The sequence below is a fragment of the Mandrillus leucophaeus genome, unplaced genomic scaffold (genome assembly GCF_000951045.1).
Source record: "Mandrillus leucophaeus isolate KB7577 unplaced genomic scaffold, Mleu.le_1.0 Scaffold637, whole genome shotgun sequence".
Classification (NCBI taxonomy): Eukaryota; Metazoa; Chordata; class Mammalia; order Primates; family Cercopithecidae; genus Mandrillus; species Mandrillus leucophaeus.
Window position 1 is genome coordinate 546,098 of NW_012106886.1, and position 27,994 is coordinate 574,091.

General features: G+C 48.7%; 1 protein-coding gene across 2 annotated transcripts in view; it reads left to right on the top strand.

Annotated features, from left to right (window-relative positions):
- Positions 1-21,876, top strand: part of SSUH2 (ssu-2 homolog (C. elegans)) — a 32,185-nt gene extending 10,309 nt beyond the window's left edge. For both annotated transcript variants that reach the window (XM_012000639.1, XM_012000638.1), the window contains exons 2-12: positions 6,536-6,634; positions 7,020-7,101; positions 7,391-7,520; positions 9,093-9,153; positions 10,276-10,400; positions 11,469-11,531; positions 13,542-13,627; positions 14,985-15,077; positions 15,654-15,759; positions 17,628-17,735; positions 21,262-21,876. In XM_012000639.1, coding sequence (XP_011856029.1) covers positions 7,401-7,520; positions 9,093-9,153; positions 10,276-10,400; positions 11,469-11,531; positions 13,542-13,627; positions 14,985-15,077; positions 15,654-15,759; positions 17,628-17,735; positions 21,262-21,408 — 909 coding nt within the window. In that variant the 5' untranslated portion in view covers positions 6,536-6,634; positions 7,020-7,101; positions 7,391-7,400 and the 3' untranslated portion in view covers positions 21,409-21,876. The remainder of the gene's footprint in view (positions 1-6,535; positions 6,635-7,019; positions 7,102-7,390; positions 7,521-9,092; positions 9,154-10,275; positions 10,401-11,468; positions 11,532-13,541; positions 13,628-14,984; positions 15,078-15,653; positions 15,760-17,627; positions 17,736-21,261) is intronic.
- Positions 21,877-27,994: the final 6,118 nt, after the last annotated feature.

A 27,994-nucleotide genomic window follows, 5' to 3' on the forward strand; every position in this document is an offset into this window, starting at 1 on the left:
TGGCGACTGACGCGAGATCTCAGTGTTTTTCACACGTGCCCTGGATGGAGCCACCAGAATGCAGCCTTCCTGGCTAGGTCAGCCCTGGCCTCTAGGGGCCCATCTGGTCTTTCCCACAGGCTGCACACTTCTGGAGGGGGATAGTGGTTCTGGTAGCCCCTAATGGGAAGATACAGCATCTACTTTGGGGAGCAGTAAGAAATAAAATGCTTTAATTAAATTGTTACAGCTTAGGCAGGATCCCTAGGGCTCTCCTGAATCAGTTTCCAGAGTCCCCTCTCATGCATTGTCTCATTTGCTCCTCTCAGTGACCCTACTCCCTTCAGCCCTACTTTTAGGGAAAGGAAATCAAGGCCCTAAAAAATTGAGTGATTTTTCCTCCCCAGAGACTGCATAGTGGGTTAGGTATTTTGTGCCATGCTCATTGCTGGGAAAATGAGGATGAATAAAACATTGATCTACCTTTGGGGTACTCCAAGTCTGGTGGGGGACACAGACCCCAGATGGACATTTTCAAAGGATTCTTAAAAAGTCATTTGGCAAAACAACAGTGGAGAAGTGAAATGGAGTGCTAAGGGACACAGGACAGGGAGCTGCACTCAGACACCTTTGGAGACGGTGAGGTCTAAGCTAAGTCAGGCTGGAGGGGGTGCCCAGGGATGCCATGGGCAGGACCAGCCCCAGCCAGGGTTGGGGAAATGGCACAGGGTGTGTGAGGGTGAGTACAAATGTCTGTATCATGAAGCCACAGGGCACCTCTGGAAAGCCCAGCCCCTGTGTGGCCCTGTCTTGGCATCACAACACTTTCTAAGAAGCATTAATTTCACATTCCAAATAATTGAAAAATATTGACAAATAACAATCTTAAATAATTGAAAACAAAAATTGCAATATTTGCTGCATTCTTGCTTGGCAACCCAGGCAGCCTTCACAACTTAAAGCAAAACTTCTCCCAACTCTTCACCCATTTCTCTTGATGTTGGTCTCACCACATGGTGAACATTTGTTCCTCCAAATATTTTTTCAATGGCTCTCAAACCAAGTACTCATGCTTCTCTCTCCAGCAGGCTTGCCTTTCTCCTTCCTTCTTTCTTTCTGCCCTCCGTGTCTCTCTCCTTCCTATTTTCTCTCTGTTCTTCTTCCCTACTGTTGCCTCCTTCCACAGTTAGCTGCCTTACTTTCTCTCACCCTGGTCTGCACCCGTAGGAGGCTTTTCCCTGGCATGAGGGCAGATGAAAATCCTTTCTTCCTTTCTTGGGGGTAAAGGCCATCTAAGGTAGGGATATTACCTGCCAAATTCAGGAGCTTGGATTTAGCTGTGGGTAATAGTGAGTCACTGCAGGGATTAGGTGAGGGAACGATGTGATCAGGTTTTCTGGTCTTGCTAGAAAGTCCTTTAACTAGTGTGGCCAATTATTTGTTCTTTATGGCAAAACAGAACTTCTTTCTTTTCTTTCTCTTATGATCACCTCTCTCTTTCCCAAGTTGTTTTTATTTGTGATAAAATATACATGACCTAAAATTTACCATCTTAGCCATTTTTAAGTGCACATTTCAGTAGTACTGTTCATTCACATTGTTGTGCAGCCATGACCAGCATCCCTCTCTGGAACTCCTTTCACCTTGTAAATCTGAAATTCTGTCTCTATTCAATAATTCCTTCTTCCCTTCTCCCCTGTCAACCGTCACTCTACTTTGCGTGTCTGAGTTTGACCACCTGAATCTTTTTGGCATCATCTCAAGTATAATTCAAATAATGAGGCATTTGTGTATATCAACAATATGCCCACTGTGGTAGATTTGTTGTTCCCCTAACACTTATGTGTGCCTGTTGTATTCCCACTCTTTCTTTGAGTGTTGAATGCCTTTCTTTTCTTATATGAGAGAGGGACCCCTGTCCAAAAGGGGCCCTCGCACCTGTCAAAGGAGACAATGTATGAAACAAACTCAAGTAAGATGGTGATGGGAAGCCCTTTGGGCACACTTCAGTGCTTTTAAGATGATTAATGTGGAATTAGGGGCAAAGGACATTGATTTCCTTTCTCATCTGAAGTCAAAGGAATGACATTTTTAAAAAGAGAAAGTTAAAGGGGTTACCCATTAATAATGCCTTTCTCCACAAGGAAAATTCCTTTCTATACAAAAGAAAAATATCTTGTGACTGGTGAGCTGAAACACTACCTTGGCGACCCTCTTTGCAAAGTCTTCTCAGCATTCAGTTGATGCTGTTTGCATGGAGCCAAAGGGGGTTCAGCTAAGTAAAAGGGTCACTGGGCTTGGAGACAGGATCTGAGCTCTAAGTGCAATTTCTATCTCTGCCATGCATGTGTGAGCAAGTTGCCCCAAACCACATCTTTGAGCCTCATTTCATTCTCTGAAATAGGGAAAACTGGTTATCATGAAACACAAAGGAGATCATGCCTACATTGTCCCTTTGGAAGCCACGGGGCACAATGTGTGTGTTAGGGCGGAGTGGCCCAGCTGGACAACTGCCTGAAACTCAGCTGCAACACCATGGGAACAGCAATGTGGCTGGTAGCCCCTTCTGAGTGTCCCATGCTGGGTGTCACACAATGCCCCGTGACGTCCACATTCCCTGCTGAGCCCGTCAAGATCTGTACAGGAAATGACACATCCTCCTTAGTTCAGTCCGGAGTCCTTTATTTTTGTACATAACAGAATGGCGAGATTAATTTAGCTCTGACGAACTGTAGCTGCCCTGAGAGGTCAGGGTGGCTCCTGGTTGAGGAATGGAGTCTGAGTTTCCCACCTCTCATTCTTCCCCTCTTCCTGCTCCTTTTGTTTGGTTTCCAGCAGGACGTTGCAGCTGCATGGTATTTCCCTGTCTTCTTGTCAAGAGGAATATTGATGCCCCAGCAGACCCAAGACTTCTGGGTGGGTGGGGGGCCATCCCCAGGGGACAGGGCTGTGACAGTCTTTCTATGCTTAATATTTTCACTGTTGTCTCCTGGTTTAAATGAGCACAAAGAAAGAGGAAGACCCACCCTCCTCTGGTTCAAGGCAGTGACTGGGTTTTGTTATAGGCCAGGCACAGGACGAAGGACTATACACACATTGTCTCATTGCTTGGGTATTAATATCATCTGCTCTGTTTTGCAAGGAGGGAGTTGAATTCTACAGGGATGTGTGGCTTACATGGTGTCACATCATGTGGAGAGCCTGGGCCCAAGGTGACATGTCAGAACCCATGTTTCTAACCATGCTGCCTCTGGGTTTCTGACTCCGGTCAAAATGTGACAGGACCATTGGCTCAAAAAGATGTGTTTTCCTAATTGCAAAGGCACTCTACACCTATGAAACTTTTTTCTATTTACCTTCCTTGTAGATTTTCTGCCAGCAGGAAAAAACCTTAGAGATGCAGATAGTATTTCTCATTGTCAGAGGACAAGGATATCCTCAATTTGGGATGTGGTAGAGACGGGGTGTTCATTCATCCTAAGGGCATCCCCTCCTTCCTCCACTGCTTGGGCCATATATTTCAGGGCTACAGTCCAGCCCTGAACTTGATCTTTAATTCTGATAGTGGAGCTGACAGAAACTACAGTGAACATGCATGGGCCTTTGCCCCAGAAAGGCTCAGGTTTCAGCCTCTACCTTTCTGATCCCCTCAAGCCCATTCCCAGGAGAATGTCTAAGCAGACACACAGGTGAGTGTCTAAGTCAGGGATGGGCTAAACATGACTCAGAGGGCCAAATCGGACCCACCACCTATTTTTACAAAGTTTTCTTGGAACGAAGCCACACTCACTTATTCAATTGTGTATTGACTATGGCTGCTTCACACTACAACAGCCAACTTGAGTAACTGAGACAGAGATTGTACAGCCTGCAAAGTCTAAAATATTTACCACATGGCTCTTTATAGATAACTGTTGCTAACCCTTGGGTCCCTGGTGGCTAACATAGCTTCAAATGCTACTAAACTAATTAGAAGCAAAGCAATATGGAGAATCAAGATATTAATATTAATTCCAGATGAACTGTCACACTGGAGATTTCAACGCACATTGGCAGGCATCAGTTTGAAGCTTTGGGATGATGTCACTTTGCATCCCAGCCACATCTATCTCAGATCTCTCCCCTGTTTCCTGGCAGAACCATTTGCTTACAAAGGTGGGTTTTCCTGCTTAGAAAGGTACTCTCTACATCACGAACCTTCTTCTATCCACTTTCCTTTGTGGGTTTTCTGCAGGGAGAAAAAACCTTAGAGATGAAGATAATAGTTCTTATTCCCAGAGGACAGGGGCATTCCTAATTTGGAAGGTGGCAAAAGGGAGTGTTCATTTGTCTTAATGACACTTCACTCCCTATATCATTCTCAGCCATGTGTTTCAAGATTTCCTCCTTCCTCAATTGCTGACAGCTACACTTCCAGATCAGCCTAGGTTAGTCTCATTTAAAACAAAACTTGCTATTGTCTAGTCTTTGTTTTTATTCAACTTGAAAGGACAGGGCATATTATTTTTACTTTTGTGAAGGGAGAGAGCTACAGGCTTTAAATAGGTTCCTCCCACCAAAAAAAAAAAAAAAAAAAAAAAAAAGGCTCTAGGAGATGGGGCAGTTCAGCTGGAAGTCTGACCTGGGTTTGCTTCAGTGTCCCCTTCTATGACCATTTCACAGGCACCATTTGAAGTCAACTCCTGTGACTGACTTGGCTGCTAGACAGAGCCAAGGGATTCTTGTCCCCCAGTGTGAGGGGTTATAGGAACAGTTTTAAGGGGTGGCCCAGTGGGCTGGAACTAGACCTCTTGGTCCAGAGGCCTCCGGGACCTCTGTCCTGCTGTAACTCCACAGCTGTGTGACCTAGGATTACTGGAGTAATCTCTCTGAGCCTCATGTGCCTCATGTCAAGTGGGGTCAGAAGTGCTGCCTTCCACACCCCCAGGTGGGAGTGTGGGATGAGGCAACAGGTGTAGGAAGGTGTTTCATGAAGCATCCAGTGCTTCAGGGGCCAGTTTCTATATTATGCTTTCCTCCTTGGTATCTCAGGGCCACACCTATCTATGTATCTATGTCACACCTGACAGGCTAGGATGAGGTTTTGAAAACAGATATATAGTGAATGATTTTTTCGTAGTTTTGCCTCATGAAAAGTACAGATACTACTCAACCTACAGTGAGGTTATGTCCCAATAAACCCATCATAAATTGAAAATATCAGAAGAGTCAAGAAGGCATTTAATATACAAGGCAGTGGTGAAGTGGGAGCTGTGGTTCACTGCCACTGCCTGGCATCACAAGAGTGTATCATATTGTCTATTGCTAGCCTAGGAAAAGACCCAAATTCAAAATTTGATGTTTGGTTTATAATGAATGCGTATGGCTTTTGCACCATCATAAAGAAGAAAAATCAATTAAGTCCAAACATCCTAAGTTGGGGACTGTCTGTACTTGGAAAGAACATGAACTTTGGAGTCAGACGAATCTAGGTTTGAAACCAGCTCCACCCACCACTTGCTGGTTGTATGATCTTGGGCAAGTCACAACCTTTCTGAGCCTCAGTTTCCTCATTGGTAGAATGGGGGAAGGCATTAGTGTATCAGTTTGGGTCACCCATGAAACAGACACCAAGATGGCATTAGATGTGCAAGGGGTTTCTTGAAGATACCTGTGAAGAGAAAAGAGGAGGGAATATCTTCAGACTGCAATGCAAGTCTGACATCTATGAAGGGAGAGAGGGAAGGAAGGAGACTAAGCAGGAGGAGTCTCAGACTACATGTGGCTCCAAGAAAGTCTTGGTCAAGTCTGCCTGGAATCTCAGAGCAAAGATTGTCCACTGGAGGAAGCTGCATAACAAATAACCCCACATCTCAGTGCCTTAAAACAACAACAATATTATTATATCTCATGATTTTGTGGGTCAGGAATTGGGGTAGGGCTCAGCCAGGAGATTCTTTTGCTCCACGTGGTGTTGATTAGGGTCATCCAGTGGCATTCAGCAGGTGGCTGATATGGCTTGGGGGGTCCAGGATGGCTTTGCTGGTTTGGCGGGGATGACTGGAAGGCTGAACTCAACTGGATCTCCTTCCATGTAGTCTTAGGGTCTCCTCATGGTCCCTCCAGCATAATAGCCTGACTTAAAGCTCAGGGTTCCAAGACAAATGTTCCATGAGGCAGAAGAAGCTGCAGTCTTTTAATGCTTCCACTGTATTCTCTTAGTTGAGGCAGTCACATATCTTCCTAGGTTCAATGGAAGGGAAGCATCAAAGAATACATAGCCATCTGTAATTCACTGTGGTGAATTACAGACTCATGAATGCAATAATGCATATTCACAGAGTAGGTACCCAGCAAATAGGAGCTGGCATTCTTGATGTTTCTCATCAGTATTATTACTGCTGCTACCACCACCTGCCCTGCAGATGTATTCTGTGTCCCAAGGATGCCACAGTGAGTCTGGCTTAAACTGTGAGGCTTTTGATAATGCACCCACCCTCATTTTTCAGCTTCCTGTGAAACCCTGATCAGCCTTCCCCTCCCTGCCCAAGGCTCAGGCATGCTTGTCTTTCTGCAGGTGTGGTAGACCTCAGTTTTGAGGCTGAGAGTCCTCTGGCACCCCCCACAGAGCTCCTGGAGAGACTGCCCAGCTATGACTGGCTTCTTCAAGCAGGCAGTAAGTCCAAGGGGGCTTGGTTCTTTGGGTTTCTTCCTAGGGCTCATGCTGGTTGGGGGGATGTCTCTGGAAAAAGGTGGTGCTGAGATAGCCCCCCTTTCCCTTTGGGGACCCTGGGAAGCCCCTCATCATGGGTAAGTGGAAATAGGAAGCAACGGGGCATAGGCTTTCTGTCTATGAACAGTCCATGGCCATGACAGGTCCCTCTAAGACCTAGATGGCGCTGGTCTTGGAGTCCCCATTCTTTTTGCATTAGATGTATTAAATGCATCACTTTTTCTTTATCTGTTCTTTCTCACATTCAATCAGTCTTTCCTTCTTCCATCACATAAGTGTTTGTTCCTTTGGCCTGGGCTGTCCAGCCCCTGACTCTTCCCTTCTCCAGGAGGACAGACATTTTTCCCGCCTTTGGAGGCTTTGGGGAGGCCCCAGGAGCAAAGGTCCTGGTCCTCATTCCTGGAACACAGGTGAGTTTCAGATTGTGCTGTGTGACTGCGTGCATTTCCTATGTCACTCTTGCCACACAGGAGCCTTCCTTGAGGATCTCAGCCTTGGCAGTGCATCAGGATCCCTGGAGGGGACCCTCTGCACCCCAGACCTACTGCACTAGATCCTCCAGGGATGGGGTTTGGGGATTTACATTTTACCACTACTGTGGCCTCAGTTTCTCACCTGCACATTGAGGAGTCTGGCTGGCCTGCATGAGCCCACAAGCCCTTCCCAGAAGTCCCTGCCTCTCTGTTTGGTGCCCTGCAGAGTCCCTGTGATGACGGAGGACGTGGCCCGGGAAGCCCTCCTCAGCTTCGTGAACTCTAAATGCTGCTACAGCAGCACAGTGGCTGGAGACCTCGTCATCCGGGAGCTGAATCAGCAGACCCTCTGCAGGGTAAGAGGCCAGAGCTGGTAGGGGGCCTTGGCCAAGGGGCTGGCGGGCTGGGGGCTTTGGGACAGTGGTGGGCTATTTGTGTGATGTAGCAGCCAGGGGAAAGGAGTCCTGGGGGCAGTGTGTGTGAGTGTGAATGGTGGTGATGTTGAATGCCATCTGCAACTTGACTTGTCTGTGGCTGTGAGTAATAATAAAAAGAACAGGTGTCAGGCCGGGTGCGGTGGCTCACATCTGTAATCCCAGCACTTTGGGAGGCTGAGGTAGGTGGGTCACCTGAGGTCAGGAGTTTGAGAACAGCCTGACTAACATGGTGAAAACTCATCTCTACTAAAAATACAAAAATTAGCTGGGCGTGATGGTGCATGCCTGTAGTTCCAGGTACTCAGGAGGCTGAGGTAGAAGAATTGCTTGAAACAGGAAGGCGGAGGTTGCAGTGAGCTGAGATGGTGCCATTGCACTCCAGCCTGGGCAACAAGAATGAAATTCCAACTCAAAAAAAAAAAAAAAGAAAAAAGGACAGGTGTCAGCACACACCACTGACAAGCTTGAACATGCCAGGCATCATAGAGCGCATGCTACACACACGCCTTGTCAAATTCTCATGGCTGCCCTATACAGTAGCATCACTGTCACTGGTTTACAGACGAGAAATTGGAAATTTAAAGAGCCTAAGTGATTTTCCCAAGAAGATGCAGCTAGAAGTGACAGAGGTGAGATTCAAACTCAGATTTGGTAGCCTCAAAGCCTATGTCCTCGCTCCATTCTTCTACAAGGGATGGGCTGAGAAAGGTTCATCTACCCGCCACTAGACTTCAGCTCCCTCTGCCTCCCCCAAATCATGACTGTGCCAAGAAATTATTTATTCATTGCTGCAGGGAAGTCCTACCTCTGGCAGGCACTTCTGTCTCCTCTATTGACAGAGCAGAGGGGCAGCTTTTACGTTCACATTTTCCAGTGTTGCTGATCCAGCCGTCCTCTGAGGAGCACATAATTGCGCAGAAATCAGATGAGCCTTGCAGGCAGTGGTTAGAGCAGGAATCTGGAAGAAGTGGCCATTGTGTGGCTGTGTGACCTTGAGGAAATCAGCTAATCTCTCTGAGCCCTCATTTACTCACATGTAAAAGGAGAGGGCAAAGGATGTCCAAGACCTCTTTCCATTCTGTCACTCTGTGGATGAAGATCAAGAAGGAAGATTTTGATATCAGGCAGATAAATTCCTCCACAAGGGAAATCTCAAAGCCGTAGATTCCAGGGGCCTCCGTCTACCAAAGACAGCTACTACGTTGAAGCTTGTCTCATAGAATCTTTGTATAAATTCATGGGGAACTGAATTAGCTCCAGTTTGAGCCTGTCAGGGGAGATTTCCTGGGGTTGGCTGACTTCCCGGCAGACATCTGGGGGCACGTGGAACAGAAATCGCTGTTGTCAGCCAGTTCCAGCAGCCGAGGGTGTTGTGTGTGGATCTCTCAGTTTCCCCACTGAGCCCTGGCAGGGGAAGAGCTTCCTCTTTTTGCATAATGCTCTGCCTTCATAAGGGGCACGAATGTGAACATGCTTTTTTTTTCCTTTTAGTATCGACTAGAGACCTTTAGTGAATCCAGGATAAGCGAGTGGACATTTCAACCCTTTACTAGTAAGTGAATTGTCTGAAATTAGTTTAACTGGGGGCAAATAAGTCAGGGTGCTGGTGGAAAATATCAGGACTTGGCTCAGGCATTCATCTTAAATAAGATGGTCTTCTGCTTGGAGCCTTGGCTTCCTTATTCCCTGCAAAATGAGAGGGTGGACTTTCATCTCAGAGACTTTCCAGTGCTGATCTTAGGAAACGCTTCCTGCCCAGGAGGCAGGAGGTCCTGAAAAAGCCAAATGTTTGCTTTTGCTACAGTCTGGTGCTGCCACATGGGGCCAGGTTGTAAAGCATCATGTGTGTTTAAACATTCGCCTACCCCCTCATGCCACCCCTAATTCCTCCTAAGCCCCTAAGCCCCTGTGCTCCCCATTCCCCTTGCCATCCACCTTCTGCTGAGCCCCCACTGGAAGCCTAAGTTTCTCTATTTGGGAAGACCTATGTCCTACCTGTTTTCTCTACCAGTCCATTCTTCACGACTCAGGTCCATTCTTCAAGACTCAGCTCATGTGTCACTTCTTTTAAGAAGCTTTTCAGGATTTCTCCTCCTGCTGCTCCCCTCCCAGCAGAATGGGCCAGTCTTCTGAGTATTCAGAGCCCTTTGTGAAACTCTTGTCCAAAGCATGCATCATATCCTATCACATCTTATTGTGATGGTGCTGTCTGTCTCCATGAACAGGGCAAGAGGAAGAGGATGGGATGGTGAAGGGGACGGTGATGATAATGATGACAGTTCTTGTTTGTCAGCCCCTCAGGATGTGCCAGCCCTGGTGCTAAGAATTTTATATACATTCTTCCATTTAATTTTCACTACCATCTTGTATGGTAGGTGCCATGACGATCCCCATTTTAGAGATGAGAGAATGGAAGCTCAGAGAGGGTAAGAAACTTCTCTAAAGTCAAGCAGCTAGGACAAAAGAGCCAGGAGTCAAACCCAGATCTGTCTCTCTCTAAATCTTGATTGCTTAATCACTGCCTCCAAGGGGGACTTTGACTATCCATCTTTGTAGCCCCAGGATCTAGACTCATGTCTGGTACCAAGTGAAAGCTCCCTGCTGTTTGCTGGATAAATGAAAGTTTACCCCTGCCGCCCTTTGTCATTCTTACAATGACCCCTTTCTGCATCAGACCACTCTGTGGATGGGCCGCAAAGAGGCGCCTCCCCTAGGCTCTGGGACATCAAGGTTCAGGTTCCCCCGATGTTTCAGGAAGACATCAGGAAGTTCCAGGTCCCTCACTCATCACTGGTCAAGGTAATACGATTACTGGAGTACTTGCCCTTCTCCCTGAGAGGCTTTCCAGGCACTGCATGTTTCCTCAAACTCATCCTTTAAAGGGAAACCCAAAATTCAGGCCGGTGCTTCATTTCTTGGTTATAAATAAACATAATTTAATAAAACCTGGTGTATAGAATGTAGTCCCAAATAAAATTCCAAGCAAATCTGGGAGTGTTCAGGCAGCAAACAGATCATCCGATTTACAAATTGTCACCAGCTTTAGTGAGCAGTGATATTCCTGGATTGGTTGAGTGTGGTTTTCATTTTTTAAAAAATTTATTTTAGCTTAAACAGCTGGAGTGCTGAATGAAATTTATATAAAATAAAAACTTAAAACTCTGCTGGGATTTTCCACGAGAGTCAGTTAGGAAACAGAATCTGACTTCCATCCTGCTTTATGGACCTATAATCATGGCGTGAAGGGAGAGAAGCCTAGTGGATTACAAAAACATGAATGAGATAGCTCATATTGTGTTCTCTTCCAATTGCTGCCTGTTTTACACTTTCGGACTGGATTTAAGGGTGTAATTTTGCTCTGTGAGTTTTTATAGAGTTCTAAGACAAAGAGGATTTTGAGAGGTCAAGAAAGTGTTCTAATCCTTTCTCAAGGGTGGCAAGGCTATTTTAAATTAGTGATTAAATACTATTAGCTAGCTCTTTGCCTTTCACAAAAATCCTGTCCATTTTTCAGGGACTTCTGTTCCCAAAGACCACATTGGCTACCTTATGGGCAAATACCATCAGCCTTTGTGGTTCAGCCCGGTAGGAAACTGTAGAGTGTGAGTTAGGATGTGGGGCTCCCAGAACACATCTCCGCTTGTTGGCATCCAGACTGGGCTGGGGCTCAGAGGAAATGGTGACATGATCTCTTGATGCAGTCAAGTCTTCTGGAATTGTAGTCAAATGGGAACGGCCATTTCTTTCCTGCGCCATCCTCCTATCCTGGTCCTGAGCCGCTGCACCTCTGGTTTAGATGGTGATGTCATGGGTGTGGGAGAAGTGGCCCTTGGGAAACTAGAGCCCAAGAGAACATTGCACTTTCAGGAATGCCACAAATGCCACGGGCGTGGGCGGTACAAGTGCAGCGGCTGCCACGGGGCGGGCACGGTGAGTCATCCGTGAACCATTGGTGAGTCAGTGAGGGTGTGGTGGTGGGGGATCCTGGGGACAGAGGGCTGGGCTGGTGGCCTGGGGCTCCCTGCAGCAACTGTGTCATCTCAGGCAAGTCATCCTCCCTTTCTGGGCCTCCATTTTCCCATCTATGAAATGAAAAAGTGGGATTGGGTGGTCTCTAATGACACTTTCACTTTGACAGTTCGATTTTAATTTTTCTCTTCTTTTCTTATCCATCTACCAACATACAACGAATACCTGCTTGGCTCTGGCCTCTAGGTCCTGTAAGAGGACCAAGGCCTGGGGTTCTTCTTCTCAGGGAGTCCCTGTTAGCCAGGGAAACCAACAAGCGACTCCACTTGTCCAACAGGGTGGTGGGTGCTGAGCAGGTAAAGTTTGGAAGGCTTGGAGAGACAAAGTAAACAGGACACTTGAGTTAGTTTCCTTCGCCTGCTATAAGCCATGACCACCAATGGGAGGCTTAAAACAACAGACATGGCCGGGCACGGTGGCTCACGCCTGTAATCCCAGCACTTTGGGAGGCCAAGGCCGGCAGATCACGAGGTCAGGAGATGGAGACCTTCCTGGCTAACATGGTGAAACCCCATCTCTACTAAAAAAGTATATATTAAAAACTAGCTGGGTGTGGTGGTGGACACCTGTAGTCCCAGTTACTCGGGAGGCTGAGGCGGGAGAATGGTGTGAACCCAGGAGGCGGCACTTGCAGTGAGCCGAGATTGTGCCACTGCACTCCAGCCTGGGTGACAGAGCAAGACTGTCTCAAAAACAAACAAACAAACAAAACAAACAAACAAACAAACAAAAAAACCAGACCCTTATTATCTCAAAGTTCTGGAAGCCAGAAGTCCAAAATCAAGGTTTGGGCCGGGCTGGTTCTTTGGGAGGCACTGAGAGGGAAGCCATCCCCTTCCTCTCCCCTGGCTTCTGGCAGCTGCGGGCTGTCGTTGGTGTTCCTTGGCTTGTGACTGTGCCACTTCAGTCCCCACCTCCCTTGTCACCCAGCCTTCTCCCTGCATGGCTTTTTGTCTTCACATGGGCTTCTAATAAGAACACATCATCGGATTTAGGCCCTACCTGGTCATACGACCTCATCTTAACTAAATGCATTTGCAAAGACTATCTCTAAATGAGGTCCCACTCTGGGATTCCAGTAAACTTGAACTTGGAAAGGCCACTATTTAACCCAGCACAGGACCCTCAGTGGCATTAGTCATGGCATTACTTTTCTTTTCAGAAACCTTCAGGCCTATTAACCATCCCAGGGGGTAAAACGAAACTCTTCATGTTATATGCTGTCCTGATTTGAGCCTCATCCTTTAGCCATGCTCTGACACTGGCTACCCTGAACTGTCTTCTCCACCAGCCCTTTCACCCCTCGCCTACTGGGTTTGCATCCCCTGCTCACTCCTGCACTGCCTGTGGGTCCCAGCAGTGGCCTTTGCCTGGCCTTTCTCTCTCCTCCCGAGTCCTCACTCCTGCCACCTGCCTCAAGTGACTTTCCCAGGCTCCCTCCCTGTTGTCTTCTCTGTCACTTCCTCCCCTCCCACCTCCCTCAGGCTTTCCCTGGAACGTATCTGGAGCCCACATGAGCCAACTGTGGGAGCACAGCCTAGGCCTCTTCTGGGGCCATTTCTCAAAAGAAGCCCCCTGTCTCTAGTGCCAGGCCCCTGACCAGTGCCTCTGTCCCAGCTTCCTCCCAACACTTGGTTGGGGTCCAGTCTCGGGGCTTGTGGGGATCAGAGAAGAGGCAGGAGAGGCTGATGTCTCAGAAGAAACAGGGATCTTAGGGAGTGGAGTCTTTGAAAGCTGCAACTGGAAGGATCCAAAGATACCTCATGTCTACTCTGTACCATTTTGCAGATGAAGGGGCTGAGGCCCAGGGGGAGGAAGGTCACCAGGCTGGGATTTGATCCAGGTCTTGGGATGCCCTTGGCCCTGCTTCCTGGGAGGCCGGCGGGGGCTGAGGCAGTGGTGTGTCCGCAGGTGCGGTGTCCGTCCTGCTGCGGAGCCAAGCGCAAAGCCAAGCAGTCCCGGAGGTGTCAGCTCTGCGCGGGGTCCGGCAGGCGGAGGTAGGAGTGTCTCCCAGCACCACGGTGCTCGTGCTTTCTGGCTTTCTGGCTTTTCATTGCCTGCCCATCTGAAAGGCAAACAGGCACCCGTCTGTCTCGTCACTGCTGTGTCCCCAGAGCTTTGCACATAGTAGGTGCTCTGTGGTTATTTGAAGAGTAGGTGAGCTTTTCTCAAGGCCTGGCATTTCTGGACAAGGCTGGAACTTGTCACGCAATATATGTGTGGAAAGGATGAGAAGAAAGGGGCACTGCAGGGAGGAAAGACAGGGACGGGGTTACCAGGCAAGGAGACCTCTCCCGCCAATGGGTGGGGAAGTGAATATCAAAAACCACCTGAAAGGCCAGATTTTTAACTCTCTGAGGATCAGGTCCTGGGCAAGCCCCTATTTATAACTCATTTTGGGGTCTGAATGGAGGAGGAGTCAAGGAAATTTGGTTGACTGACTAAACAATCAACAAAGCTTCATCACTGCTCACAGCTTTGCAAACACTGGGCCATTGCATTTTGTAAATCCTATCCTTTAATGTATTTATAAATTTTTAAGGGAAACAGGAAACCATGAGGAGTGAAAATACTCAAGGTTAGGTTGGTTAATGATACTTTTGCCTCACCAAAGCCCAGGCCATCCTTCTGACAAGCCAGTTGGAGAAGCTTTGGTGCACCTTCCACTGTGGTTGGTAGAGACGGTCTTTGGGAAAAAGATGCTTATTTTTCTTTCATTTGCAAGTGAAAGGAATCCAATTCAAATTGGCTTTGGCAAAAAGTAAATTTACAGGCCTAGGTAAGAGTGAAGACTGGGGTATATTTCAGGGATGGCTTCAGGCTCAGCTGGATCCAGGTGCTTAAACAACACCACCAGGAATCTATCTCCACCTCTCACTTTGCTTTCCTTTGTGTGGGCTTCATTCTCAGGCAGGGTGTTCCTTGTAGTGGCAGAGGAGACCACCAGTAGCTCCAAGCTTACTAATCCCAGGAGAAAAGATGTCCCTTCCCCGATAGTCCTGACAAACATCCTGGGGCAGATCTCATTACACTCGCCTGGGTCATGTGCTCATCTTTGTATCAGCCACTGAGACCAGGGACATGGAATAAGATGATTGGCCAGTCCTTGGTCCCAAGCTGGTCACAGAAGGGGTTGGGTAGGCCCTAGAGCCATGTGAGCTGGGTGGGGGAAGGGTGGTCCCCACAGGGATATTGGGGTACTGCCAGCAGAAGGAGGACTAGGCGGTGGGCAGGTACAGACAATGCAAGCCCACCACAGTCTACCTTCAGGAGGAAGGAGGTGCGGGTGGGAGCCTCTGGAAGCCACCAGGACCTGCAGCTGATCTGGGGGTACCGACTCTGTGCCCTTCTCAGATGCAGCACCTGCTCAGGGAGAGGGAACAAGACCTGCGCCACCTGCAAGGGGGAGAAGAAGCTGTTGCACTTCATCCAGCTGATCATCATGTGGTATGTGGCAGTGTCTCAATGCTGTGGCACGCGGGAGTGGCTGAGGGACTGAACCCTGGACTGGTTTCTGCAGAGAAACTGCTTGGTTGGGGCTTTCACAGTGTAAGAACCTGCCAGGACTTAGAAGGGGGAGAATTCCCTGGAAAGAGGAAGTGTGGGGTTGTGGGATGCCGACTGGCTTTAGAACAGACAGACCTGAGTTCAAATTCTGCCATCACCACTTTCTAGTGCGGCAGCCACTGGACAACTGAGCCCTTCCTGTAGGAAGAGAGCCGTAGCATCCTGCTATATCCCTAAGTCAGCCAGGGCTTCCACGCATTAAGGTTTCTCCTGTGTCAGGCACCTTGCTAAGTGCTTTGCAGGCAAAGATGAAATGAGGTAATGGAGCTGAACTGTCACTATCCTTACTAGCTTCATTTTACAGACGAGGAGACTGAGGCTCAGAGAGGCTACAGAACTCTTGCAAGGTCCCTCCAGTAGCAATTCAAGCCCTCAATCCCAGGTCTGTCTGATTGCAAAGGCCGTGCTCTTAACCTGCCACACTGTGCCTTCATCCCTCATCCTCCTTCCCTCCAGGAAGAACAGCCTGTTTGAGTTTGTGTCTGAACATCGGCTCAACTGCCCCAGGGAGCTCCTTGCTAAAGCCAAAGGAGAAAACCTCTTTAAGGATGAAAACTCGGTGGTAAGAGGGCATTGTGGATGGGAACAAAGGAAGCTGGGTTCCTCCTCTGCTCTCGTGGGCCTGGAGCTGCTGGCTGTGTGTGCAGGCTGCATTCCCTGGAAGGACAGGTTGGGTAAGAGCAGAGTTCCTCAGACATGGATGAGGCTATGCGGAGCCTGGGGGCTGTCAGTTTTCTTTTGACTCTTACATACTTAATCCTCTGTCCTTCCCACTTCCCCTCCCCCCACCATCTGCCATTCTTCATTCCTCCTACCCTCTTTCTCTCTTTCCCTCCCTCCTCCCTTTTTCCCCACTCTTTTCCTTCCTCCCTCATCCCCTGCTTCCTTCCACAAACCTTGAGACCCTTCTCCTCTATCAGGCACTATTCTAGGCCCTGGGTAGACCGCGGCAAATAAAACAATGACCCTGCCCTCATGGAGCTTACAGTCTGGTGAGGGGACTATGATGGACACTTTTATAGCAATGTCAGATGGTGAAGGGGCACTGAGAAACACTCAGGCAGGGTAAGGGGCAGGGAGGGGTGGCAGTGTCGTTCCAGTTGGAGGTGAGAAAGGCCTGTCTGTGGAAGTGACCTTGGGCACAGACCTGGACGCAGGGCAGTTGGAGAGTGGACCTTGTGGTGTGGGAGGGAGGGGACAGTGGGGCAGAGGCCTTGAGGAATGGCAGAGGGCAGTGAGCAGGGCAGAGCTAGGAGCTCAGAAGTGAGAGGTGCCTTCAGCCAGAGGAGGGGGTCCTGTGGGCCAGGGGTTGGTACACCCAGCCCACTGCCTGCTTTTGTCAATAAAGCTTTATTAGAACACAGTCCCACCCATTTGTTGACAGGTTGTCTATGGCCGCTTTCCTGATGGTGGGGCAGAGCTGGGTAATGACAGACTACAGGGTCTGAAAGCCTGAAATATTTACTATTTGGTTCTTAGCAGAAAAGGTTTTCTCACTCTTGCCGTTGGCCTTGGCAGCGAGATTGACTTCAATGGGACTTTGGAGTGGGATCCTCAGACCATACAGAGGGATGTCAGCCCCTTTCTTTGTTCCAGTAATTTGACTTTTTAAAGGCTCACCTCAGGTGTCCCCCCACCAGAAGCCCTGTACCCCGCTCTTCCATTTGAGTTAGAGGCCTCCCCCTGTGCTCAGCTCAGACTGGGGCCCATCCCTAGGCGTCAATGGCTGCTGGCAGCTCTGTGAGCTGACCCTGCCTGGTGCTGAGCTGACTGCTGTCTCACCCTCAGCGTCCACAGCAGCACTGGGCCCAGGTGGACACTTAGAAGGAGGGTGGAGGGAGGGGCCATGGTTCCACAATGAGGGGCAGAACAGGGAGCCCCAGGGGAGGGCTATGCTTGCCCTTAATATGTGGAAGGCTTTCAAGCCTGGCAGAAGGGGATGTGGGGGCTTTGGGCACCGAGGAGATGCCCCAGTGCCTGGACTTTCTGTAGGTTGAGTGCAAGCACCTGGGCTTATTTGTGGTTCATTTTGTATCCACAGCTCACAGAGAGTGCCTGACCCTTAGTGGGCCGTTTGAATGTTTAAATGAGAAATGAATCTGAGTTCCTTTTCTGCTACACATGTACAGACCCCACGAGTCCACACTGATGGGGACCACACCTGCTGTGGTCACTGCCTTGCCCCACACCTAGCACGATGCCCGGCACACAGGAGGCACACAGCTGGGGGATCGAGTGGGCTGCAGGTGATAGGGTTCTCTCTCTGACTGCAGGCCCCTGTTTTCCTGTTTTTGAAATTCCTGAGACCACCATATGGGGCCTTCTCTCGGCCCTCTTCTGTGGCTCTGGCTCTGGCTCTGCTCAGCCCCATTGACTTCCAAAGCTCCAGGTGCGGCAGCCAGGTGGTCCGCATCTCGCTCTCTCCCCCAGGTGTACCCCATCGTGGACTTCCCCCTGCGGGACATCTCGCTGGCCTCCCAGAGGGGCATTGCAGAGCACAGCGCTGCCTTGGCCTCCCGTGCCCGCGTCCTGCAGCAGGTGAGCCGGGGGTGAGGGGCCATCTGGCTCTGACGTCTCTTCCTGGGCTGCTGAGCCCTCTTTCCTGAGAATGTCAGAGCGGAAGGATGAGGATGTGGAAGTGAGGGAGGTCCCAGGGGGAGGAGCCTGGGAAGGGCTAGGGCCTGACCTAAGGCCCCAGGGCGTAGAGCAGGGCATGCAAGACACAGAGGCAGGAAAGACCCTGGGCCAGGGGAGAAGTTTGCATTTTTATTCCCGGAAGCGATGGCAGGGTTTCAAGCACGAATGTGGTGTCATGAGATTTTGATTCTGACTCCCTGGTGTTCAGATAGGGGAAGGAAAAGCTTGAGATTGAAGGTCACAGGCCTGGCTTGCCTCTGAGGCCCTGGCACTTCCCAAACCCCAGCCCTGTCTTCTCCCAACCTCTGGGGTTTTGCTGCTGTATCCTGATAGCCACAAGGTGGCGGTGGTGGCTGCTACATCCCCAGGAGCAGCCCTGAGCGGCCCCTTATGCTGTTGCTGCAGCCTGCCAGGGCGCCCTAATGTGAGAGTTTGGCCTGGTAACATGCTTTTGCTGGAGCTGCATGAAGTGGGACTCAGCAGCCAGGACGGGAGCCTTGGAGACTGGGCTGAGATCCTGCATTTCCTGAATCCCAGCATGATCCTGGGCCAGCCACGTCTCCCCTCCTTCAAAGCCACTCTTCACCTGCGAAAAAAGACACTAAAGCACATCAGAGGGTTCTGCAGCAAAACCCTCTTAATGTGTTTGGCATCTTAATGTGCTCAAAATGTCCCTTTGCAATGAGCATTTCCCCTTCTCTCTCTCTCTGCACATCTCCCTGATTTGTAGGAGAGAGAAGATGCATTTTATCTAAATGAATATGGACCATCTTGGAGCTGGAAGGGGACTGAGAAATCAAGCAATTCAGACACTTACATGCCTACCAGGGCCAGGCAGTAAGGAGGTGGTGACAGAGCCTCATTCAAAGGGGCCGGTCAATGCTCAGCTTTCTGTAGGCACAAGACCCAGTGTTTCCAGACTGTTTGAAGTCCAGATTTTTAGATGAAACTTTCTAGTTTTTCAATATTTTGATAGCTGGGGAAACTGAGGCCCAAGGAGGGGAAGTTACCTGTCCCAAGTCACACAGTATGTTGGTGGCAGGTCCAGGACTAGAACTCAGGTCTCCTGAGGCCCTGCCTCTGCCAATACAAGCCATTGTAAACAAATCCTGGAGCCAGGAAGGGCAAACCAGGGGGCAAATACACAGTTTTCTTTAAAAAGGAGTATAATGGGAGTGGAGGTCACTTTTCTGAATCTTTTTTCTGATTTTGCCTTTGGTCCTAGAGCTGTAGACAAAGATTCATGCTAATATTTTACTCAAGATGGAGAAGTTAGAGCAGAAATCCAACCATGAGGGCATAGGTGGCTAAATTACATCTCCTGGCCATGGCCGTGACTCTGAGACCTGGAATCTGCTTATTGCGGGGGCTGAGCTGCACAAACAGAAAAACAGGCAATTACATCATGACCACTTGATGGCAATTGATGTCTTGAGCAAATTGTGGCCTCAAACATGGAGACTTTTTGAGCCAGAAGCAGATGGAGGCAGGGGGGTCATGGAGGTTGTTGGTTGGGGGGTAGTGGTATTGCCATGCTCACCATTGGATCTTAATAGAAAATTCTGGGAACAAGAGTAGTCCTGACTTCAGTGTCCAGGCCTTCTGAGCACTGACATTGACTCCCATCTCCTTGTGCCCTTTAGTCCCTATTTGGGGTCCTTTGCACTGAAATTTCAAGAGGCATCTTCCACCTTTTATTTCCAAAATTGTCATTTGGATTCCAGTTTCTGGCATATGAAGAAAACTCAATCACCGGGGTCTTATTCGGTTGTCTCAATAACTCTGTGAAATAAGAGTTTTTATTCCCATTTCACAGATGAGGAAACTGAGGCCTAGAGAACTGGAGCACAAAATCACACGGAAAGCTGTGTGGAAATTTCGTGCCCTGATTCTGATTCCCCTCTTCCTTCTGCAATGTCGTGCTGCCCTCGGCCTCTCTTATGACAGAACGGGGCCTACCTCTCAAAACACACCCCCACTGCCCAGATCTCCAGGGATGGCCAGGGCAGTTTTTCTAAAATGGAGAGAGAATTTGAAGCAGCCAGATGGCTTCAGCCTCAGGCCGCCACCAGGCCTGGTTTGCCACTTTCCTAGGGTCTTCAAGCCATCAACTACAGCAAGAGGACTTGGAGCTCTTTTCCCAACAGGAAGAATTCCCTGCAAGTAAAGAGGGCCTGACCCCAGGCCAATCATGCCACCTCTCCCTGGGTTTGGGTCCCCAAATCTGAGTCTGGGACAGGAGAGCAGCTTGGGCAGAAGAACTTAGGGCTTTTTGCACAGAGCTTGGCCCACAGTAAGTCCACAAGAAAGCTTGGCTTAAATGATTAGAAGCAACGTTCCTACCTCAACTATGTAGTGTAGTTGCCAATAACAAAACAGCACCAGAAGCCAGTGCAGAGGGGAGCCTAATATTTGCTCCCAACATTAGGCTGCTGTTTCCATTTAGGGCTTCATCATTGCAGAAAGTTATTGAGTAACTGCTCAGAGAAGGGGCCAGAGAATGAGCGACTTAGCACCACCCTGTGGGAGGGAATGAGGTCTCCATCCTGAAAATAGCCTGGCACAGCCCACTAAACTTTCAAATGTCTTCAGGGTCAATGTTTTATCTTAAAATTTGATTCAAATGTTATAAACCACTTCCTAATACCTCTGTGGTTGTTTTAATATACACATGTTTAAACTGACTTTTTCCTCCACTGTCCCCCAGCACTCCATCTAAAAATTAATGTTTCTGGAAGTTGTCCTACTTGGCTGGTGACTTTCCATACACCCTGGAACTCCCCTGGGGATGCCTGTCCCCACTTGGTGAAACCTAGAATCAAATGGTAGCTAAAGATAAGAAGTTAGTTTTGGCCAGAGCTTAGCGCGCGTGAAGGAGTACAGTAGGAGATACATCTAGAAAGGCAGATTGAAGGCATATTGTAGCAGATTGTAGAATGCTGTGTTAGTCTGTTCTCATGCTGCTAATAAAGACATACCTGAGACTGGGTAATCTGTACAGGAAAGAGGTTTAGTGGACTCACAGTTCCACATGGCTGGGGAGCCCTCACAATCATGGTGGGAGGTGGAGGAAGGGCAAAGGCACATCTTACATGGCAGCAGGCAAGGCAAGAAGAGAGCATGTGCAGGAGAACTGCCTTTTATAAAACCATGAGATCTCATGAGACTTATTCACTATCATGAGAATGGTATGGGAAAAACCCACCCCCATGATTCAGTTACCTCCCACTGGGTCTTCCCATGACACATGAAGATTATTATAACTCAAGGTGAGATTTGGGTGGGGACACAGAGCCAAACCATATCAAATGCCAACTCCAGAGCAGGATCTTCATACCACAGACAGTAGGGAGCTACTGAAAGTTCTTGAGCAGGTGAGTGACTTGAACAGAACACTGACATTTTCCTTGGCTATTTGTTTCCTTAGCGCCAGACCATTGAGTTGATCCCCCTCACAGAAGTTCACTACTGGTACCAAGGAAAGACTTATGTCTACTACATCTATGGCACTGACCACCAGGTGTATGTGGTGGACTATCCTGAGCGGTATTGCTGTGGCTGTACCATCGTGTGACGTAGCACAGCTGTCCCCAGAGCCTGCCATTCATGTTTGCCAAGGAGGATGACCGATGCTCTCTGAGTGTGTTCACTATTGACTGCATTGGACAATCACATACAAACCCTGGCATGTCCTTCCAGAAACACTAGCTTATCATCCATCAAGCTCCAACTCCTTATGCAGCTCCTGTGGTGGAATCCATCACTCATATGCTTAATCTACAAGAATTGAGCTACACACATTCCTGTAGAACAAATGAGAGAAATAATTTAAATGGCAAGGTCTTTGCCTCTGGTCTCCAAGTTAATGCCCTGATGAGGCGTGTGAGTTGATTTTGCTTTTCCCCTTGTTGGTCTTGGTTCTGGTGTGCTTCTTCTAGTGGGAGCCCCTTGACGATCTGAGTGTTACTGAAATGTTTAAGGATACACACAAATTATCTGGTCCTAATGCACAATACATAGTGCACTTAGTCTTAAAGTGCAATATGTTACTGACCATTCTGTGGATCAGGAATTCAGACACAGCCACAGTGGGGATGATTTATCTCTGCTCCATCACATCTGGGGCCTCACCTGGAAGATTCGAAGCCTGGGGCTGCTCAAGGGTGGGGTCTGAAATCATCTGAAAGCTGGTTCACTCAGATATTTGGTGGTTGGTGGTGGCTGGTGGTTGGGACCCCAGTAAGGAAGTTGTCAGGTGGAGCACATTTACGTGACCTCTGCATGCAGCAAGAGCTTCCTCACAAGATGGCAGCTCTGAGAGTGGGTGCCCCTCATGTACATCCCAATTGAAGAAATAGAGACCTGTTTCACAGCTGGAGAACAAACCAGCTGTGTTGGATGGACCAAGAGTCTGCATGCCAATCTCTAGTGTGGTGTCTATATAAGGAATTTAGAGAGTGTTTTTGAATAGATACAGTTTTTTACATCACAGGCTGACCTTAGAGCCTGCCCACTGAGTAAGATGTGAGCTTGATGCTCTGCACCCATCACAGGCAGCAGCTCCCACCTGGTGGTGTAAGGCTGGGTCGGGGGTGGTACCGAAGGGGATGTCCTGCAGTCCTAATGCCGAATCAGCTTTGGAGAGGTGGTCCTGGGCTAGGCAGGTAGCTGTGCATCTGGTTGTGGGTAACCAGAGAACCTCCGTCATCTCATGATGCCTGCCCCACACCCAGAAGGGGATTGCTACAGCAGGGAGTGACCTCAGGAAGCAGCCCCTCAGAGGGCCATTGGTGCTCTCTCTTGATCCCCAAATCCCCTTATCTGGATGTGGACTTAACAGGCCTAGTAGTTGAGGGAGGTTGGAGAGACTGAGGTCATCCCCCAGGGCATCACTGATAAATAATATGGAAATAAGCACTCTCATCCTCACCCGCTACTGCCGAACCCTGATTTTCCTGCGTCCTGTTTGCATGTGGCTATTTCCCAAGTTTGGCTGAACCACAGGAACCCCACACACTGGCGGGTCCTGGCTAATGGCATGGTGGCTAGCCTCGTGCAGGAACAGCAGGGGTTAGGGGGTTCTAGCTCCCTTGGGATCCCACAGAAGCCCAAGGGAAACCGGACAGAGAAGCAAAGGGAGATGAACCTGGAGAAGCCTGGGCTCAGCAAACCTTTCAGGCTCAGATTTCAGCTGCTGCTCACTCCATAGCTCAGTATGTCAGGGAGGCCAAGGGCAGGACGAGGCGTCCCCTTGGGTCAGGGTGCACTGGGGCATGGGCAGCAGCTGGTCCCAAGGACAGAACCTGCTGGTGGCAGGGGGAAGAGGGAGCATTCCCCAAGGAAGACCTCACTTCATCTTCATCCATCACGCTGAAGTCTGGGAGGCCCCTGCTCTGGTTTAACAAGTGAGACCATCCCCTCCCACCCCCATGGCCTACCTTTGTGGTTCTCAAAGGGGAGTCTTCTGCCTGTCAGGTACATGATACAAATTGGGGGGACAGCTCTTGGTTGTTGCAATGATTGGAAGTGACACCAGTGGCACTAAGTGCACAGAGTCTAGGAAGGCCAGGCATCCAGCAATGCTGTTCTGCATCTCACACGACTTGCACATAACCCACTGACCTTCATGCAGAATGTCAGTTATACACAAAAGTCCTATCAGTTAGTTCTTAATGTAATGCTTATTTTTTATTTAGTACTCACCTGTGTTTTTTGTTTTTTCCTATATGTCTTGTCTGAAATGACTTCAGATCATCTTACTTTTCTTAAGTCCAAATGTGTGTTCTAAGTGGGCATAACTGATGACGGCATTGTGGTTCCCCACGTGGTTGTGCCTGAGCATTTACAAACTGAAACACATATATGTAAAAAATTACCTTCTTCCAATTGCTCCTCTGTATTTTATTGCTCCTGTGTATATATTTATAATCTGGGCATTAGATTCCTGTTTTAAAAACATCTGTTATGTAAGTAGGCTATACATCATTTTTATTTTATTTTTTGGGGACAGGGTGTGCCTGTCATCCGGGCTGGAGTGCAGTGGCTCCATCACAGCTCACTGCAGCTTCCACATCTTGGGCTCAAGCAGTCCTCCTACTTCAGCCTCCCAAGTAGCTGGGACTACAGGTGCACGCCACCATGCCTGGCAAACTTTTGTAACTTTTTGGCAGAAATGGGGTTTCAGCACGTTGCCTAGCTGATCTTGAACCCCTGGGCTCAAGCAATCCTCCTGACTCAGCCTCTCAAAATGCTAGGATTACAGGTGTGAGCCATCATGCCTAGCCTATGAATTTGATTTTAGGATGAAAAGGAAGCACTGTGTATGCTGAGGCTGAGGCTCAATAGCCCAGATGCACCGTTGGTTTGTGAATCCAAAAAGAAAATGCTGCAACAACATGGGCCCAAAGGACCACTGTTCCTGTTAGGCGGCAAGTGAGAGAAAGCAGCGGTGAGCCACGAGCCGCAGCATCCTTAGTTCTGATGGAGAGTGGGTCTGCTGGCCATTTGACGACTGCTGCATGTTTTCCCTTGCAGTGTCATCTGTTTTCATGACATTCACTGAAGCCAGGATATGACTTAATTTGCTATTTCTGCCTCTCTTTGTTATCGTAGGGCTGATTCGGCTGTTAGGGTATAGCCCTAGATTCAGTTGAAGTCATTAGGGGTAGAGAATAGAACATAAGGACACCTTTAATCCTAAAACTGGCCACCAGAGGCTGTGGCTCTGAGCCTGATTCAGTTTTGTTTTAGAATAGCATTAGACCCATGTGGTTTGCCTTTTCTTTATTACTCTGTCAAAGGGGAACATGAGCTCTCATCTTCACCAGTCAGCAACAATCACAGGGTCTCTTTTAGGTGGCCAGAGCCCTGCTGGGCTTAGTGAGGGTTTTGCAAAGATCTGAGGTCTCTTTTCTAAGTCTTCAGGATAATAGGAAGCATTACATGTAAACAGAAGAAAGTGAAAGGCTCAGCATGAGAGTCAGGTAGCTGTACCAGATGAAAAGGCCTAAGACTTAAGTTGGTGGTGGTGTTTACAAATGACAGAAACTCAAATGGACTTAAACAGGAAACAGGTCATTGATGAATTCTGTCACCTTAATCAAGTTTACTAGCTTCAGGTATAGCTGGACCCAGGGATTTGAACAATTTTATTCCAACACGATCTCCCCTGCCTCCTGTCTTCTCCTTGTCCTATAAGCATTTCTCTCTTTTGCTTTTGTTCTCAGGTAGGCTTTCCCTGCCCTGATAGCGAGACAGCTACTAGCAGCTCTAGAATTTCATCCTATGAACTCAGTGAACCCAGGAAAGAGAATGCTACGAGCTTATTTGCTAATTAACTTCCACAGAAATTCCCAGGGAAGGCTCTCAGTGGCTTGGTCTGGGTCACATGCCCAGTCACTGGCCAGGGAATGCAGTGACTGCATTGATCAACCTAGGTCACATGACCACACCCTCCCGAAAGCTAAGTTCTGTCAGTGTAGGCCAAATCTGAAAGGCGACTGGAAGCTCTGCAGGCAGAAACATCACCTGTCCTCTAGGAGAGGCAGACAAAAAGTGCCGGGTTCATCCAGGATGGCATTCTGGAATTTTCTGTGTGCTTTATCCCAAATGACATCTTATGCCAAAGAGGAGCGATTGGGGCTGGGTCCTTTCCCTCCTGAGCCTTGCACCTCCCTTCCCCGTACTTGTTGGGGTTGCAGGGCTGCTGTGCCTTTGCGCTTTGGTTATTACAAATACAAATTTGGACTGACCTTGGGCTTCCTTCCTGCAGGGCTCAGGGGAGGCATGTGGTCCTGAAATGTGTGTATGCACGGTGTGTGCATGGGTGTAAGTGTGTGAGTTTGTGTGGTGTGCGTACATGGGAGGGGGGGAGGTGTGTGTGTGTTCCAGTTGGGAGGATCACTTCTTTGAAAGCAGGAAGGACTTCTCTCCCCACTGTTGTTTTCCTCCCCTTCCTTCCAGGACCCTGTCATTCTTGTGGTTCCCAAAACCCTGTCATTGGTTCCCAATACCCTGGCCCTCAGCATGTGATCACCTTGTTGTAACATGGTGGACTTAAATTTCTAGTTCACGGGCAGAACTTTAAATGGAGAATGATGAAAGAACTGTTTTTTTTCAGTCAGGTCAAATAGCCCAAGTGGGGTTATGTTTCTCCGCAGGAAGGCACCTGCTAGATACAGCAGCTTGGATGCTGTTGGTTTACACTCAGATTTCCATTCTCTCTGCTTTTGGTTTGCATTGAGTGGTCTGGGGTTGTGGAAAGAGTATGGGTTTGGGAATCAGACACACTCAGGTTCACATTCTGGTCCTGATCATTTTCGGTTCTAAGATGTTGAGCAATTTATCTAATCTGGCTAAGCCTCAGTTTCCTCATCTGTGAGATGGGGATGATAGCACTTGCTTTGCAGGATGGATTGAAGAGATGAAAAGAGATCAGGCATGCAGAGCTCAGCATGAGGAGGTGCTGAGTACCTAGAAGGGTCCTCGTTCTCCCTGGATTGAGCTCTTTGGTGGGTCAGTGCTTGGCTGCTGGTCCCCGGCCTCTCCTGGGGGCTGGTGATCCGGGCCTCCTGCACCACAGTGGCTGCTTATAGGAGAGATATGGCTTCCCGGCCGGTGGCCCTCTATTCATCTCTCAACTCGTCTCAGCTCTCAGATGCTTTCCCTGGGGAGGTTTCCCTTGCTCTTTATTCAGGTGAGATCCCGTGTCCTTCCTTTAGGGCTCACATCTTAGCAGCAACTGTACATGTGTTTGCTGTATTGCACATGCATTGTTGTATTTATTGAACATTTGACTTGTATCTGCCTGTCCCACTGGTGCCTGTCAATAAATGCCAGCAAGCATGACTGAAAGCCTGAATAAAAGTGCAGAATGTTGATTTAATACAAGGAATGTTGAATTTTAATTCCAGCCTGGCCTCTACCAGCTGTGCAATCCTGAGCAAGTCCTTTCACCTCTGAGGTCTCTTTCTTGCACTGTGGAGAATGGGGTTGGATCTTATATTTCCTTTCCTTTCCTATGGCACTGTTTACTTCTCACTGATATATCACACGAATCAAGCAGGACTGCTGTGGTTGGGTGTGTGTGGGGCCTCAGAACCCTTCCCTGCCTGAGCGCCTGGGCCCTGCTCACCTCCAGCCCTCAGCTTCTAGAAATTCAGCTGAACACAGCCAGAGTAGAGCCACTCAGAGCCTCCCTGCCACCACATGTGTGAGTCTGGGGGATGAGCTGCATGTCTAATAGACCACAGGACACTCCCAAAAGTTTTAATTCTTTTCTTTTCTTTTTTTTTTAAGAATTAAAACCTTGGCTGACTCTGATTTTCTGCTTATTTCTCAGAATGGCACACGTATTGAGGAGAAAAGCACTGTAGAGCCCTGTTGAGGGGTGCTCTGGGCAGCAGACAGTTTTTCCGTTTTTTATCTAGAGCAGATGGGCCCTGGGGCATCCAGATTCAGAGGCCCCTCCCTCTATCCTGATCTCCAAGCTGCAGAAGCATGTTGCTACTTATTTTTGCATCTTTGATCCTGTGGCATTTCTTTGCTTTTTTCTCATCAGCTGATGGAATTGAAACTTCCAGCTAAAAGGAAGATGGGATGTGGGAATGGGGATGGGGTGACATGAATCTTTTAGGTCAAATCAGTTACCATCATTTTAGTGATATATTCTGTCCCATAATCAGAAAGTAAGGTAAGACTTTCAGGGGACTGGGACACAGGATGGGAATATTTTTTAGGGGAGACAGTACAGTGGGACTTCAAATCACCCAGTGTGGCTTCCATGGTCACAGCCTGGGGCTCACATCTTGGCTCGACTGCGTGTCAACCAGTGAACTCTCAGGCACCTCTGTTTGCCTGGGACCAGTGACGGGTCTGCAGTGAGGACTCAGTGCAATTGTGCAGACAGTGTGCATAGCACGCATGTCCTCAAGCCACATTAGGTGTTATGTGAGGGGACACAGGGAGAGAGAGGCACATGCTGGGAGGGAGAGGTCAAACCCTCAGGCACGGGACTGGAGGGAGAGGGGTGTCCGCACACAGACTCTGAAACCATGTGATGAAGGCAATGCTTTCCAAATGCCAGTCCAAATATTGGGACCTGACTGCACCGGCTTCACCTAGAAAGCTCATCAGAATGCAGATTCTCAGTCGCCCTTAGG